This window comes from Sesamum indicum, linkage group LG9 (genome assembly GCF_026168435.1).
Source record: "Sesamum indicum cultivar Baizhima isolate 11 linkage group LG9, ASM2616843v1, whole genome shotgun sequence".
NCBI lineage: Eukaryota > Viridiplantae > Streptophyta > Magnoliopsida > Lamiales > Pedaliaceae > Sesamum > Sesamum indicum.
In genome coordinates, this window is record NC_142665.1 from 18,009,694 (window position 1) to 18,025,895 (window position 16,202).

The 16,202-nt window shown below is 36.8% G+C and overlaps 1 protein-coding gene and 1 long non-coding RNA gene across 7 annotated transcripts; one reads left to right on the forward strand and one right to left on the reverse strand.

The window, feature by feature from the left end:
* The first annotated feature begins 1,486 nt into the window (after positions 1-1,486).
* Positions 1,487-12,584, forward strand: LOC105178194 (uncharacterized). 6 transcript variants are annotated; one of them, XR_016067201.1, is made up of 10 exons: positions 1,487-1,750; positions 1,834-2,065; positions 7,507-7,871; positions 8,397-8,497; positions 9,116-10,333; positions 10,444-10,554; positions 10,987-11,126; positions 11,756-11,837; positions 11,935-12,006; positions 12,148-12,584. It is a non-coding gene; the product is annotated as an uncharacterized LOC105178194 (long non-coding RNA). The 6 variants fall into 6 exon arrangements; XR_016067197.1 differs by having other exon boundaries at positions 7,507-7,662; positions 7,762-7,871; positions 11,756-12,006; XR_016067198.1 differs by having other exon boundaries at positions 1,488-1,750; positions 9,116-9,178; positions 10,185-10,333; positions 11,756-12,006.
* LOC148786963 (uncharacterized) lies at positions 5,297-7,150 on the reverse strand. Its single transcript, XM_088884418.1, has 2 exons — positions 5,720-7,150; positions 5,297-5,405 (listed from the first exon to the last, which is right to left on the reverse strand). The coding sequence occupies exons 1-2, from the start codon at positions 6,831-6,833 to the stop codon at positions 5,392-5,394; spliced, it is 1,128 nt and encodes a 375-aa protein (XP_088740544.1). The 5' UTR covers positions 6,834-7,150; the 3' UTR covers positions 5,297-5,391.
* Positions 12,585-16,202: the final 3,618 nt, after the last annotated feature.

Consider the following 16,202-nt stretch of genomic DNA (forward strand, 5'->3'; position numbering starts at 1 on the left):
AGTCATATAGACCAAGCCTCCAAGGTTCCATATGATCATTCTCCATGAGTCAATTTCAGTCACTTGACTGCTTTGTTAACTAACCCACTGAAATTGCATAGACATCCAACGTCTGTTGCCGATTAAACACAACACTACCGATTGAATGCAATATTTAGTAAAAGTTCTGTAGGACTCCCGAAGCCTAGCCTCGAGGTCCTCAACTAGAAACATTTCAGACTAACCATCATAAGGTGTTTTTACAGCCGTCACCCAATGCGCAACCAACTACAGAGGTTATCTAATTGATCTATAGGCATCTATTGTTATGTTAAAACGTTGTTTGATGTAATTGGTAAATATAACAGTCAAATATGGCAAGAATGAATACTTACCACATTCATAAGGACAATATTTCTGTAATAAAAATTGTTAAATGATTTTCAAAATCGTCAATTCAATTGCTTTCTGGTAAACTGTCCAATATTTTTTAGTACAAGTTCACTGAATAACTCCATAGAAAATTCTTTATTGGAGTGACAACGTCCAACTTAAGAATTTCTTGAAACAATAATACAATATTAGTCATTAGACATGAAGCACCATTAATGTAGTCTTATATTCGATCTCTTGTACTTTGATTTATTCCTTATACATCAAAGTGATCATAAATGGGATATTTTGAATATAAGCCCGTATGTTTAATACGAAGATCATTGTGTAACACGTCAAGGATTTATCAACTTACTTTGATGAGTAGGAAATCTCCTATGATTTATACTATTTCTTCATTAATAAATTCCTTGGTCAAGGTAACATGACCCTAGACATTCGGTTCCCTAAGTTAACCATCTTAATCAATAAAAATAAGAAAGTGATGCATAGTTATTAAGTGAACAAGGCTTCAACTAGCAATACATGTCTTGGACTTGATCACAAGATAATTGTTGAAAGTCGTCTAAGGTTCTCCACCTTCACCTGGAGATAGGTTTTTATGGCATGTTGCTAGACGTCAACCATGATTAATGAGTTTTCAGAATTAAGGGGTTAATTCCAAAATAATTAATTAATCATTAAGCCACAATATTTGTGGATTCCTGAGTATCACTAGAGTAAATCTAAGGGTCAGAAATTTACTTGGAGAAGCTAATCTTCTAAAATCTCAATTAATTCAATGGTAGAATTAATTTCATATCACAGATCAATTAATTCAAAGGTTGAATTATACTGTGTCAAGAATTACTTAAGTAATATAGTTAATTATTTTCTGAGATCAATTAATTTAAAAAATTAAATAAATTGTGTATAGAAATTAATTGAATTAAATTGATACATGTATAATTTAACTAGATAAAAGCTCAAAAAGAAAAAAATAAAATTAATTGATGATAGCAATTAAATTAGTTCTCAATTAATGCATTTGAAATTTTTTACCGTTTGCGGTTCTGTATTTTGAATAAGTAGACGTTGGTTTACGTTCTGTTGTTTACTTGGGTTAGCATTTTCTTGAAAAGTTCTCAACGGATTTTCAAAAATCAGTTTCTTGTTCATTTTTCACTCTGTTTGTGCTCTCACTTGGGTTTAGCCCGTAATTTCTTGAGCCTTTGATTAGTTATGAGCCTTCTTGGCATGGTTCATATGAATTTTCTCAAAGAATTCAGAGGAAAAAGAGATGGGGTTTTCAAGAAATGTGGGTCCCCCCGCCCCCACAAGAAATGTTTAGTGATGAGAAAGAAACATTACATCGTAGCATGCTTTCTTCTGTATCTTGGTATGGTCATAATTACGTGTATTTTCTTTGTTTTTTTGTGGTGATTTTTAACAAGAGTGCTTGGTTCTTCTTGTTTCTTACAGGTGTGGGACCAGAATGGTGTCTCAGAGTGTTTTGACGTTCTATATCCTTCAATTTTGTGCTTTGATGTTTTTATCATCATTCAACAAATTATACTGTGAAAGGGAAAAAGAATCTTGATTTGTTTCTTCTTTAACAGTCTCACAGTGCTTGGTTTTGGAGTCAACATACTGACTCTGGTTATGGTTGTGGTGCTTGGCGATTATTAATAGGCGCCAGAAACAATGGAAGAGGGTATGCCTATGGACTTGATCTTCTTTATCTCTGTTTTCTTGGATGAATTATAGACTTGCTTTTTTCCGGGAGTAAAATTGAATGCCAAAGTTTAAATTTCGATGTTTAATTCTCTTTATTTCCATCTTCATTTTAATTTTGCAATGGAACTTCATATATGTATAGTGCTGAAAAACTAATACTGAAAGTGACCCATTTGTGCGTATGCAATTTTGGTAAGTAAAGCTGAGTGCCAAGAAAGTAAAGAACTAAACTTTCACTAAAACTGATAAAATTCTTGTATACAAAACAGAGGGTGTACAGTCCTTTTTATAAGCGGAAGGACAGCAACTAACTTTCCAACTAACAGTAGGGAAGGGTCAAACAAAACGGAAAGGAGAAAACGTAATTTCCAGAACACGTCTTTATAAGTGAAAACAACTTTTCCCTGCGCCTGTTGTTTCTTCCTCTGTTCTTCTTTTCTGCAACCTGCTGCAGCTTCATGCTGTTATGAAGCTTAAACTCTTTCAAGAACACGAACTTTAGCAGCCCCCTTGCAAGCTGGAATTGCATCTTTAGTGATCAAACCAAGCTTGGAGTATAAATGTGAGAAGGACTTTCCCGTTAGAACCTTAGTGAACAGATCCGCTACCTGTTCTTTTGAAGCCAAATAGGCAGGTGAAATGAGTCCTTCTTTGTACTTATCACGCACAACATGGCAATCTATCTCTACATGCTTTGTGCGTTCATGGAAGACTGGATTTTCTGTTATATGCAGTGCGGCCTTGTTGTCACAATAGAAAGGTATGGGAGTCTGAACTTGTATGTGTAAATCCTTAAGCAGATTGTTCACCCATACTACTTCGCACACAGTGGCTGCCATGCTCCTGTATTCTGCCTCAGCTGAGGACCTAGAAACCGTGCTCTGCTTTTTGGATTTCCATGAGATTGGGCATGCTCCCATAAAGATGCAGTAGCCAGTAGTTGACCTCCTAGTTTTGCTGCAGGTTGCCCAGTCTGCATCAGAAAAGGCAGTGAGATTAGTTTCATTATTAGCTGGGAAAAACAAACCTGATGTAGCATTCCCTTTCAAGTATCTGATCAGATGGACAGCAGCAAGCCAGTGTTCCTCACAGGGCTCTTGCACAAACTGACTCAGCTGTTGTGTAGCAAAACAAATGTCCGGCCTTGTGAAACCAAGGTACAACAATCTCCCTATGAGTCTCCTGTACCTGCTGATATCTTTCAAAGGCTTTGTAGGTTGTGAGGAAAACTTCAAACCTGGAGGCAAAGGTGTTAATGCAGACTTTCCCTCACTTAAGCCAACATCTCTCACAATGTCTTGAGTATACTTATTTTGTAACAGGACCAATCCCTTTTGTGACCTGAAGAGCTCAAGTCCGAGGAAGTACTGTGCTTCCCCAAGGTCCTTTATAGTAAAGAGGTTATCTAAATACCTCTTCACTTCCTCTATCAGTGACTTTGAAGCTGCAGCAATAAGAACATCATCAACATAAATGAGTAAAGCAATGAAATTATTGTTGTTCCCTTTTGTAAACAAGCAGTAATCATATTTCGATTGAGTGAAACCCAATCCCTTTATTCTTTCTGTAAACTCACTGTTCCACTGCCTTGAGGCTTGTTTCAAGCCATACAAGGACTTCTTCAGTTTGCACACAATTCCTTTCTCCACTTCATATCCCTCTGGGGGTGTCATGTATATGGTTTCTTCTAGGTTGCCATGAAGGAAGGCATTATTCACATCCAAATGGTGCAAATGCCATCCCTTTGCAGTAGCAGCCCCAAGTAAGGTTCTCACAGTGACTGTTTTGGCAACTGGAGCAAAACAATCACTGTAGTCTTCACCTTCAACTTGGTTGAACCCCTTTGCCACTAACCTTGCCTTATGCCTTTCTATACTTCCATCAGCCTTAAGTTTGGTCTTGAATACCCACTTACATCCTATTGGTTTCTTTCCCTCTGGCAAGGCTGATAATTCCCAGGTATTGTTCTTTTCTAAAGCATCAATTTCTTGCTTCATGGCTTCCTTCCATTCCATGTATTGTTGAGCCTCTGAAAAACATCTAGGTTCCTGCAGTGGACAGGTTTTCTCTACAAAGCAGCCCTGAACTGTGTTAGTATAATTATCAGAAAAGCAATCAGAGTAGCAACAGCATGAATAATCTCTCATCCATACAGGTTTATGAGATATTCTAGTTGATCTTCTAGGACCTGTAGCATCTTCTTGAGGTTCTAGAACCTGTCTTTCCTCCTGGAAGTCATGGCTATCATCTTCCTCAGTAATGGTGGGCAAGGGACAAGAGTTGTCAATAGGTTCAATATCACTAAAAGGCAAGGTATTTTCATGGAATACCACATCTCTAGAGATGTGTATCAAGTTGGTGCTTAAGTCCATGACTTTATATCCTTTCTTACCTTGTGCATATCCCAAGAAGACACATCTAACAGCCCTTGGTTCGAATTTTCTTTTGTGGGGTATGACATTGGTTGCAAAGCATAAACAGCCAAAAGTCTTGAGGTGACCATACTCAGGAGTTTTATTATAAAGAATCTCATAGGGACTTCTCCACTTTAAAACAGCTGTAGGCATTCTATTGATCAAGTATGTGGCTGTTAATAATGATTCTACCCAAAACTTTTGAGGCATTTTAGCAAAGAACATGAGGGATCTAGCAACTTGTAACAAATGTTGGTGCTTTCTCTCTACAATGCCATTTTGCTGGGGGCTATAAACACAAGTGGTTTCATGAATAATGCCTTTATCTTTAAAAAGGATTTGACATTGTTTATTAGTAAACTCAGTACCATTGTCACTCCTAATCCTTTTAACTCTTTTGTTAAATTGAGTTTCAATCATATTTAAGAAACATTCCAACTTTTGTGGAACTTGTGATTTGTGCATCATCATATAGATCCATGTAGCTCTACTGCAATCGTCTACAATGCTTAACATATAGATACAATGTGTAATAGAAAACTGATTGTAAGGCCCCCAAACATCAATATGTATGATATCAAAAATATTTTCAGAATGATTTTCATTGAGTTGAAAGGGGAGTCTATTTTGTTTTGCAAGTGGGCATGTTTCACAAGCTTTTACAGAATCTGCAATATCAACTTTAAAAGGTAAATGTGAAATCACATCTTTGCTAGGGTGCCCTAGCCTATTATGCCACAAGCTAGCATGCTTGATTTTGACAAAATTCTGATTCTCAACATGGTTCTGAAAGTGAGCCACATGCTTTGGAAGTTCTTGTTTCTCAGAACATTGGGAATGTTTTAGCAGATAGAGCCTTCCTCTTTTATATCCTATAGCAATGACCTTTTCAGTCACAAGGTCCTGCACAAAGCACTGAGAATCTGTAAAAAGAACACTAATGTTGCCTACTTCACATAATGCATTGATGGATAGGAGATTATACTTAAAATCAAGGGTATAAAGCACATTCCTGAGAGTAAGTTTATCAGAAATACGTATGTCTCCTATCTGTCTAACCTTATAGACATTTCCATCAGGTAATTTGACAGAACTTACAATATCAAGATTTCTCAAGTTGTGAAATAAGCTTGCATTCATGGACATGTGTGCTGAAGCACCACTGTCCATGATCCAATTTTCATTTGAAACAAAACATTCTTTATGGAAGAGTGTACCTGCAAAGTTAACCGAGTTGTCTGCATATGTGCTATTGGAGTAATTCTGTGAAATGTCTGAGTTTTGCAATGCTTTTCTGATCTCTGTTTTAATAAGTTCTGATAGGTCACTATCATTGTGGGAAGTGCCTTGGATGGTTCTTCTTCTATCTTCAACACAGGCGTTGAAGGATCTGTTGGTGACTGGTTTGTTCATTCCTTTCCTCTGTCTCATCAAGTCGTCGTACCAGTCAGGATAGCCATTTAACTCGAAGCAATTTTCCCTCAGATGCCCAGTTTTCTTACAGTGAACACAATACATCTGTTTCTTGTCGATGGTGTTTCTTTTCTTGACAGGATTCTTGGGTACAAACTGTCTTCTTGTATCTGCAGATTGAACTGTCATAGCTTCTTCTTTGTCAAGCTCAATGCTTCTTGCATTCACTTCTCTTTGCTTTTCAACCTGCAAAATCATAGAAAAGGCCTTTCCCATTGATGGCAATGGATCCATTAGTAAAATCTGATTACGAACATGATCATAGGCATCGTTTAAACCCATCAAGAATTGGATTAATTGAGTAAATTCTGCCTTTTCTGCAAATTTTCTTCCTGCTCCACAGGAGCACACCGGCAATGGGTCTAGACTCAATTGTTCATCCCATAGTTTCTTGAGCTTAATATCATAGGCAGCTATTGATTTATTACCTTGGGAAGTAGAACAAATCTCTCTTTGTATTTGAAATAGGAGCGGTCCATTACTTTGGCCGAATCTTGATTCAAGATCAAGCCAAAGGTTTCTTGCAGATGAGGTGTAGAGAAATGCTTCTGCTATGTCTCTTGTAATGGAGTTGAGTATCCAGGATATCACCATGCAATCTCCTTTTCTCCATTGTTCCATCTCAGTGGGTTCTTGTGCAGGTTTGGGGCATGTCCCGTCTATGAAGCCTTCCTTGCCTCTGGCACCAAGCGCAAATCTGATGGATCTCGCCCAGGTAAGATAGTTGCTTCCATCAAATGGAGCTGATACTAGGCTGACGCCTAGATTGTCATTTGCCTGCAGCTTCATAATATCCGGCACAGGTTGTGGTTTTGTATCATCCTGCTTCTTTCCTTCCATTGGCTTTTTGTCAGCCATAGTCTTATGTCTTTTCTTTTGCTTCTTGAATTAAAGAGAGTAGGGGATCTTTTCTGCTCTTGATACCATGCTGAAAAACTAATACTGAAAGTGACCCATTTGTGCGTATGCAATTTTGGTAAGTAAAGCTGAGTGCCAAGAAAGTAAAGAACTTAACTTTCACTAAAACTGATAAAATTCTTGTATACAAAACAGAGGGTGTACAGTCCTTTTTATAAGCGGAAGGACAGCAACTAACTTTCCAACTAACAGTAGGGAAGGGTCAAACAAAACGGAAAGGAGAAAACGTAATTTCCAGAACACGTCTTTATAAGTGAAAACAACTTTTCCCTGCGCCTGTTGTTTCTTCCTCTGTTCTTCTTTTCTGCAACCTGCTGCAGCTTCATGCTGTTATGAAGCTTAAACTCTTTCAAGAACACGAACTTTAGCATATAGTAACTGCAGAAATGGTTATGAAAAAGTGTACTGATATGAAAATATTACTTTAGCATTTAAATTGCAATGGAATTTCCTTCATGTATTACAACTCATAAAGAGGGGATTGTGTTCTAGAATTGCAATGAAACCTAGTTTGTCTGGTTAGCCATTTTATACGTAACACTTCAAGTTTTAAGTGGCACATTCTGTTTGACGGGTTCTTGTTCCTTGCTCTAAATCCTCCGCAATCACACAGGTATATCTTTCAGCAAATATTTTTATCTCCATTCTTTCTGGTTTTGGAGCATGCATCACACTCTTTGACATAATTATGATTTTGAGGAGAAGACTACATGTGCAATCCATTCTATTTCATGAATGGCTGTATACATGCTCATAGTTCCCAGTCTGGGTAAGGCTAAACTTTGATATTGTTGTTCAGAATCCATAAAACGCAGCTTTCTTGTTGTGTTCTGAGAGTGATATTCTGAATTCTCAATTTGATATTCAGGTGCCTATTCTGATTGATTCAAGGTGTGGAACTTGGTCGGATGTCTTGTTTGGATCATAAAACTTCTCCTCTTGATACCTTGACTTGAAATAGTTTTTTCTTCGCCTCAGGTGATCCTTTCTGGAAAAATGATTCTAGAGGTCTTCGCTTAAATAATGCCTTTTGAATTATGTTTCTTTGTCTGCTGTATGGACATCACTTATTGCAAAGTAGAAATGAGGTGAAAGAGCCAGCATTGTGTTTAAGGATCTTAGTATCCACATATACATCTATTATCAATTGAAATGTCTATAGGAATGAAAGCTTAGACTGAGAAATGAAAGAAGTTAACTTAGTTTTCCAAATAGTTGCCATATATGAGAAATATTAATTCAAAGATCATAAAAAGGTGTCTGTAGCTATGTGTAAAACCTCTAATAGTTAAAGCTAAGCAATTTAATCACTACGGAGTCGGTAAAGACGAAGTAGCTGACATTACCTTTGTTCCATAAGTTCTTCTTAGAAGCCCCCATTTTCTCCTCAGTTTCAAGAATGTGCCAGAGAGGAAAAAAAAATGGTAATGATGGAATGCATGCCTCAAATCTTTTCTTGGAAATCCCTCTTTTATTTATCTTTCATCTCATCTTTTGTTACAGGTTGTAAGATGGATTAAGGAGATCTCTGGGGCTATCACTGACATCATATTTGGAATATTAATAAACATAATCAGAATGAAGGTTGCATCTTACAGAAATAGGTATTACTAATTTCGTGGAAGTCTTATGTTCCACTTGGAAAGCTTGGGAATCTTTCTATTCTTCTTTTAATTCTTTTAAGGGTTGTCTCTTAGATAAATTATGATGGATGTTTTAGAGTTTGGGTAATATCAGACCTATAGATCTTAACTGACATCTAGAATAGAATATTCAAGGCCACAAGCATTTGTAACTGGAGTGGAGAAGGAAAGCAAATCGAGATAGCTACGTGTGTCTTATTAGATGAGCCCGTCTTTTTACCATGCTTCTAATTCCTATTTGAGAAAAATTAAATAACTTATGCATGAGAAAGACATAAATATAATTTTAAATTCATTGTAAGCTCACATTAAAAGACATAATCTCTAGTAAGTTCCTAAAATATTCGTTGATTTTATATTTTTCTGTATTGCTGCACATCTTCCTTTTAGACATTTTCATGATACTTCATAAAGTTAGATCAAAATAGTGTTGTTCATATACTTTTATATGGCAGAAGTATATGTTGTATGTGATATTTTGGCATTAGGTGCTTGTGTTTATATGCAATGTGAAAGTTGGTTAGTCCTCTATTTTTATGATTCACTTAATCTACCTTGTTTGCCTTGGAATATTGTTAGTTCAATGGTGGACTCGCTTCCCCCTACCAAAGGGAAACTGAAGAACGTCAATTTAGGGATTCAGTAAGTACATTTACACATTCAAACTCATCCTAAGCACAACAATATATTTAATATTATACTGCCCCTAAAACGAGATGCTTTGTTAAGCGTCAAAGTGATGGACCTTTGTCAGTTCTTGCAGTACACTGTTCCATCTTTTCTTGTTTATCATAGTACCTAAGTTCATACTTAAAGGAAATAATCTTAGTGGCCCTTCCTTATTCAAGACGATATGCTCAGCATATGGATGGCCATATTTCTGCATAGGTTTGTTAAAGGTAATTAATATTTTTGTGCCGATCTACTAAAGGTTATGCATTACCTATCTTGTTAGCTCCCAACATTATTAAGAAAGAGAATTTTAACACAGGAGATAATAAAAGGGGATTCAATGATTATTAATATTACATATGAGAAACCTAGCTTGTGTTTGTAGCCAGCATAAATTAATAGGAACCAACTTCACTGATTTCTCTTTCTTCTATGTTCTAAAACATCCCACATTTTTTACTTGTGTAGTTTAGTGATACAATTTTTAGCACCAAAAGTATTGATTCTTGCTACTATAACTAACTTGATAGAAATTATATAAAACATGATTTCTAGTGATACGCAGCAAGGTATGATGAATAATTAGTTGGATTGTTTCTTGGAATTGTCTTATGGTGACCTGAGGAAAAGTATGTTCAGTAATTTCTTGAAGTGTCCACTCTTTGTTGTTTTATTTCCGAGTTTTTTCCTCATGCAAATTTAGAATTGCTAGTTCTTGATATGGTTATCATGGTTGCATGACATGTTTTATTATGACCCGCACATGCTGTATGATCATGTCAAGTAACATACTTTATCACCATGGAGGCAATTCTCATCTCAACAGTTATATATAGTGAACTTACAACCGAAAAGTTAAATCCATTGCTTATATTTTCTGTTTTCTACTCAAAATGAGTCATCTGCTTTGTTTCTTGGAGCTGTTTAGGACTCTTTAGAGTTTCTATAGGCTTGAACTTTCTGAATGTAATCTCAGGTCCTCTCATGTTTTGCATTTTCCTAACAAGTGCTAAGAGATGAACTTCATTTTAGTTGTTAGCAACATTTATTGTCTCCTTTGTCGCGGTGATGGCAATTGTTGGAACGCACTGACATCTCCCTGTCGGTCTAGGTACACCTGGGCTGGTAAGCATTATGCTACTGAAATCACAGCAACATGACAAAAAACCAATTTGAGATGCTTTGAAACAATTGAACACACTTGTCCATTACTAACATTGAATCTTCTTTCATAGGTTGGGCTGGCTCTTTCTTATGCTTCCCCAATTGTATCATTGTTGGGAAGCTTCTTGACAAGCTTCACTGAAACGGAGAAGGAGATGGTTGCGGTCGAGAGGGTTCTTCAGGTGAGTTAGATGAAGATAAATCTTGATGTTTTCCGCTGTTTTAAGCATGCTGATGAAGCACTGACGGAAGGTTAATATGGATTTGTTTGACCTGCAATAAGTCAGTAATAAGTCAATCGGGGGTTAATATGGATTCTTTTCCGATTTTTTTGTTAGTATCAACAAATTCGGTGAATTTTGACTAACGGAAGGACTTATTTGTTAGACAGAAGCAAACCTTAAAGGTGTTAGATGTAATTTTCTAAATTACAGGGTGTCTAAACATGTAATTACACTAAGCCTCAAGGGAGGTACGTGAAATTTTAGTTGGGTAGTTTTCCGTAATGTAATCGTGGTTAAGGGAAATGCTGGTGTTTGTGGGAGAGAACACTTGCACAAAATTAATGGGTTTGGTAGATATTGCTGACAGAATCTACAACCATGGACATTCAGGTACTCTACTTGGGCGAGTGCACTGCAAATGCGGAGCGCTTTCAAGTGAATATCGAGGCAGAACTATTATCACAATCGCCCATCGCATTTCCACCGTTTTAGTCATGGACCATATCTTCAATTTGGATCAAGGGATTCTGGTATATTTCTACTATCACATACTTTATGCACTCATCTTTGCAAAATTCAGTTTACACCACCGAGAATGGCATGAAACGGTTTTTGGTTTGTGTTATCACCTGATGTTTGGGGTGCTCTAAACAGAGGTCGCATCTAACGAAAAGTGGAAACTTGTTTGAAATGGTGATTCATTCATACGTTGACGAGAATTTTGATAAATTGTTTTCGCTTGACGTGGAATACTGATACTCTTTTGATAGTGATGTGACGTCCATATCTAGACTCCTTGAAATGACTAAAACATCTCCAAGACGTGATTGTAGTACCATATAAGGCCTGGATTACGTCATTCCGACCCAAACCCTACTTGGTCCAAACCCAATGAAAACATGGCACTTGATATTATTAGACCTATTGCAGTGAGAGCCTACCGTTGTGCTCGCTTGAATCGGTCCAAAAGTCTGATCTTAGGGCCGATGTCATGGATTCAATTTCCAATGGGTGTTGGTCTGGTACACCTAAAGTAGTGTCCACTTCGAAATTTTAGTAATTTCGTGATTGGTTATAACTTTATTGTGGTGGAGAAGAAAATTAATGCATATTACCCACAACTGATACTGAATCTGAATTCGGAACATTCTGCGTTTAGGGCCTTGGCAGGTGATGTTCAAGCAAGCAGATGGTTCTTATGCTTGTGTAGCAGAGAGCACTACTCGTTTGACTCCGGTGAAGTAAATATACTTCTGCCATCACAACCAGTTACAGTTTCTGCTGAGTAATGTGCGTGCAGAAGAAACCTTACCAACTTTGGTCACTTTGATATGCTAGACTAAGGAAGAACTGCTGAGGGTCCTAGGACTGCAGGAGGAAGAAGGAAGGGTCCTTCGAAGAGGCTACAAGGTTGATCCTGCCCCTGTATTCTCATTATAGATGTGTGTTTTTCTTTGGTATCGACAAATTGGATAGTAGAACTTCTTCCAAATTTTTGTTTGAAATGCACGTGTTGGATGTGAATATTGACTAGTAAACCTGATATTGCAGAGCGCCACTTGGTGGGAAGAAGATGTAGATACAGAACTATCTTCCACATGGCGTAGTTGAACATCGGAGCTATAAATATTAGAAATGCAGAAATACGCAGAAACCAGAAGAAAGTAACGACGTCGAACTGCACATGGAAAGTTACAAGAAGATCCATCAGCAAGAGGATAACAAGAAAGGGAGAAAACAATATTGAATTTGTTACTAGATGTATGTTTCTGGATCTCTTTGAACCTTTGTTTCTTCATATATATTCTGCGCAGGATGGGGATACTGCAAGTTTTAGTTTCAGAGTTGCAAGTCAGCAGTTTTTCTACTTGAGAAATGAGCAAGAGTTGGAGTTTCAAGTATAGTGTTTTACTGCTGATTACTACTTATCGTACCTACCAAGATTTCTTGAAGGTGTATTCTTACAGTATGTATCAATCATTCAACTATCCGTATTGGCATTGCCCCATCACCTAAAATACAGTATATATGAAGGGTAATTACAATGAGCTTTTTTTAAATTTACCTCCTCATTGTTGGGAGATTATCAATATTTTTCTGATTTTAACTGTCGTCTTAAAACAAATCCAATATGTTAGTCTTCATTAGGTTTACATTCATTTTTCATGGTGAACTAATTAAAATATACTTGTGTCATGGATTGTGAATTATAATTTTACTTAGTTTTAAAAAAATTTCTTGAATTTTTTCTTTCTGGACTAAGTGGACAATTTGTTATAATTTTTCGATTTTTTCAATCCACTTTTATCTGATTTTTTTACAATTTTTTTTAAATAATAAGGTATTCGTAATTATATCAAATTTTAAAAAAATTCATTGCAATTCCACCCATACTCATGTAATTAATTATATATCATCATTCATGTGGTCATTATTATTATAAGTAGCTAATGAAAATAAATAAAATAAAATAAAATAATTGAGGACCAAAAGCGTGATCTTCATTTGCAGTCACGCTTTAATCATTCATTATAAATATCTACACACATATGTATGTGTATTTGTGTGTGTGTGTGTTTGCGTGCATTGATGAGTGTATGATTTGTATGTATATATTTACTCTTTTTAGGTGAGGTATGAATCATGCATGTATCCATAGTTTTTTTTTTCCCATTAAAAATTTTCTATAAGTAGAGCAATATATCAAACCAAGCAAGACACAGAATACACAATAATTATTAGGGTAAATTTCAACTATTTTTTTTAGTGAAATTTAATATAATTATAAATATTTTTTATTTTTTGATGAATTATAAATATACCCTCAAATGAAAAGTAATTATGTAGTCCCCATACGGTGAGTGGATATTTTTACTTTTCTTTGGCTGGGTTTTTTTATAAAATAAAAGAATATTTGAGGGTGGGTGAAATAAATAATCCATAGAGAATATTAGTTGATGTATAAAAATATTTTCAAAAAAATTCTAAAAAAAATATAAAAATTATAATGTATAATTCAAAAAGATATTTTAGTCAGTTCACTGCAAAAATTGAAATGAAAACCTAATTGAGGCTAATGAAATGGACTCATTGTTAGACGGACTTTAAGAAAAGGGATATTTGTAATTTCTCAAATATTAAAAATATATTTATAATTATGCCAAACTTCGAGAGAAATGATTATAATATATCGTTTGTAGGGTGGAAGAAACCCCTTCGTGATATTTTCTTTACAATATCAACATATTCAAATGGAGTACGAAACTCCTTAATAAATATTATAGGCTAAATAATTACACAAAAATTATAATAGTTACAGAAATAATAATCAAATGAAAGAATAACAGTAAGAAATTGTGGACTTAGGCTCATGGAGCCAGATTCAAAACAAGGTACACGGTCACAAGGCATTGCACCCACAATATTTAACAAACCGATCTACTGTTGCACCCACCAAAAACACCACAGTCTCTGATCACTAGGTTCTCTCTCACAAACAGTCACAAAGACCCACCACTAGCTCACTTAGAACTTTAGGAACAGAGAGATGAAAAAGCTTCAAAAGGAACTGGTTGTTTTTCTTTGGCCGAAAGCCAAGGCCTTTTAAAGGGATGGAAGATCGGTGAAAAAGAAAAGTGGAGGGTGGCTTTTCAAAAGCTATTGGTTTGGCTTTGGAAAGCCACCGGTGAAGAGAAGAGAGGGAGGCGGACAAAGAGAGGAAGAGGGAAAAATGAGAGGTAGAAATTAGGGTTAGATATAAATAGGCCTACCAATTAATGGGTCATTAAGCCATAATTTATAACAGTTGCGTCAAGAGCAATCGTGCAGTACCTCGCAGAGCATGCGACCCTGCCCCAACCTCCTCGTCACCCTCGTAGAGGTCTCGGAGTGGGCTTGGCCCTAGGGAACAATGAGCAAGGGCCCATAGACCAGCAAGAAGATGACCGACTAGAAGAAGAAGTGGAGAACAAGCCTTCCCTACCGGAAAACAAACTGCATCCGCCTAAGGAAGCACCACCAAAAGAGCACAAACCTCAAAAGAGAGATCAAACTGCGGGTAGACAAGCCAGCATAGAAAGGATGGGAAATGTTCAAACATTCCCCCTGGCCGTGGCCCCTTCCAAGCGTAGTCCCTTTGCTACTCATATCCTAGCAGAAACTATCCAATCGGGAATTAGATTCCGAACATTAGCGATTATGACAGGATGAAGGACCCTCAAGATCATTTAGATCAATTCCTAGCAAAAGAAGATATGCTAGACATTAGTGATGCTGTGTATTGTAAGATCTTTCAGACGATCCTGGTTGGAAAAGCACGACTTGGTTTAATCGACTGCCTAGCAAAAAATAGACAGTTTTAAGCAACTATCTCAACGTTCTTTGCAGCACTTCGCAATCAACAAGAGATAACCTAAAACGGCCTCATACTTATTCACTATGATCCAACGAGAGCACGAGAGCCTACGAGACTATGTGCAGAGATTCTCCGAGGCCGTCCTGGTGGTCCCTCATGTCAACTCAAAGATTTTGGCAAGTATTATGCAGCAGTACTTGCGGTGGGGAAAGGCCTCATGAATCTATAGCCGAAAAACCCCCAGCCACGTTGGACGAACTCTTAGTACGGGTAGAGAAATACATTCGAATTGAGGAAACATCAAGCGTAAGAACCGCAACCCCCTCTAAGAGGAAAGCTGAAGAGGAAGGCCATACCAAGCAACACACGAGTGAAAGCAACCAAAGAGATTGAAGGCACGTGCCGCCCTCCGATATAACGCGATGTACCCCATTGACGCTCCCCACGCTGAGATCCTTGCCATAGCAGAACAACAAGGGATTGCCCATGGAGAATCTAAAAGGATGAAGTCGGACAAATATTGCCTTTTTCAAAAAGATCGCGGTCACAGAATCAGAAATTGCTTCCATCTGAAAGATGAGATAGAGAAGTTGATCCAACAATGATATTTGAAGGAGTACATAAATCGCAACAACCAACCTCGTGAAGGCAGCTCGGGACCTCTCCGAGAGGGGGGGCGAGAAAGAGAGAGACAAAGCAAAATAAACCAAACCAAGAAAACCTTTCAACCACTGGAGTTATCAGGGTGATATCTGGTGGACCAGAATGGAGAGGATTTTTTGGAGAAGAATTCTAGTGTGAAGTGAATTGAACTGCACTCCTGTAATACAAATACAATCAATTTTGCTTTTAAACGACGTCAATAAGTAAGAGGCAAATTGAAATTCTCCCCTTAAGAAAATGTATTTTGGGAATTTTGAAATTGCACATAGTTCCTAATTTCGGTACAATTAGTTTGTGCAACATATAGTCCAATATTACCCTGCATATATACATATTTTGGCATGTATGCACATAATTAGCACATAGAGTTGAAAAAATTATCCATAATCTATTGAAAAAATTGTTGGGGATGATAGTACAAGATTTGACACAATCATCAAATTAAAAAAGCTTCACATGTCACCGTCGAGTTTCGTGGATGACTTAATATGAACTTTTGTACATTTCAATCGTATCAAATGTTAGGATCAATTTTTGGGCCATCTCCAAAATGTCACAAAATAGAGGGAATGTTTGGTGAATTATTTTT

Coding starts and splice junctions, on each gene's coding strand:
- LOC148786963 (XM_088884418.1), bottom strand. CDS start 6,833: ATGGCTGACAAAAAGCCAATGGAAGGAAAGAAGCAGGATGATACAAAA.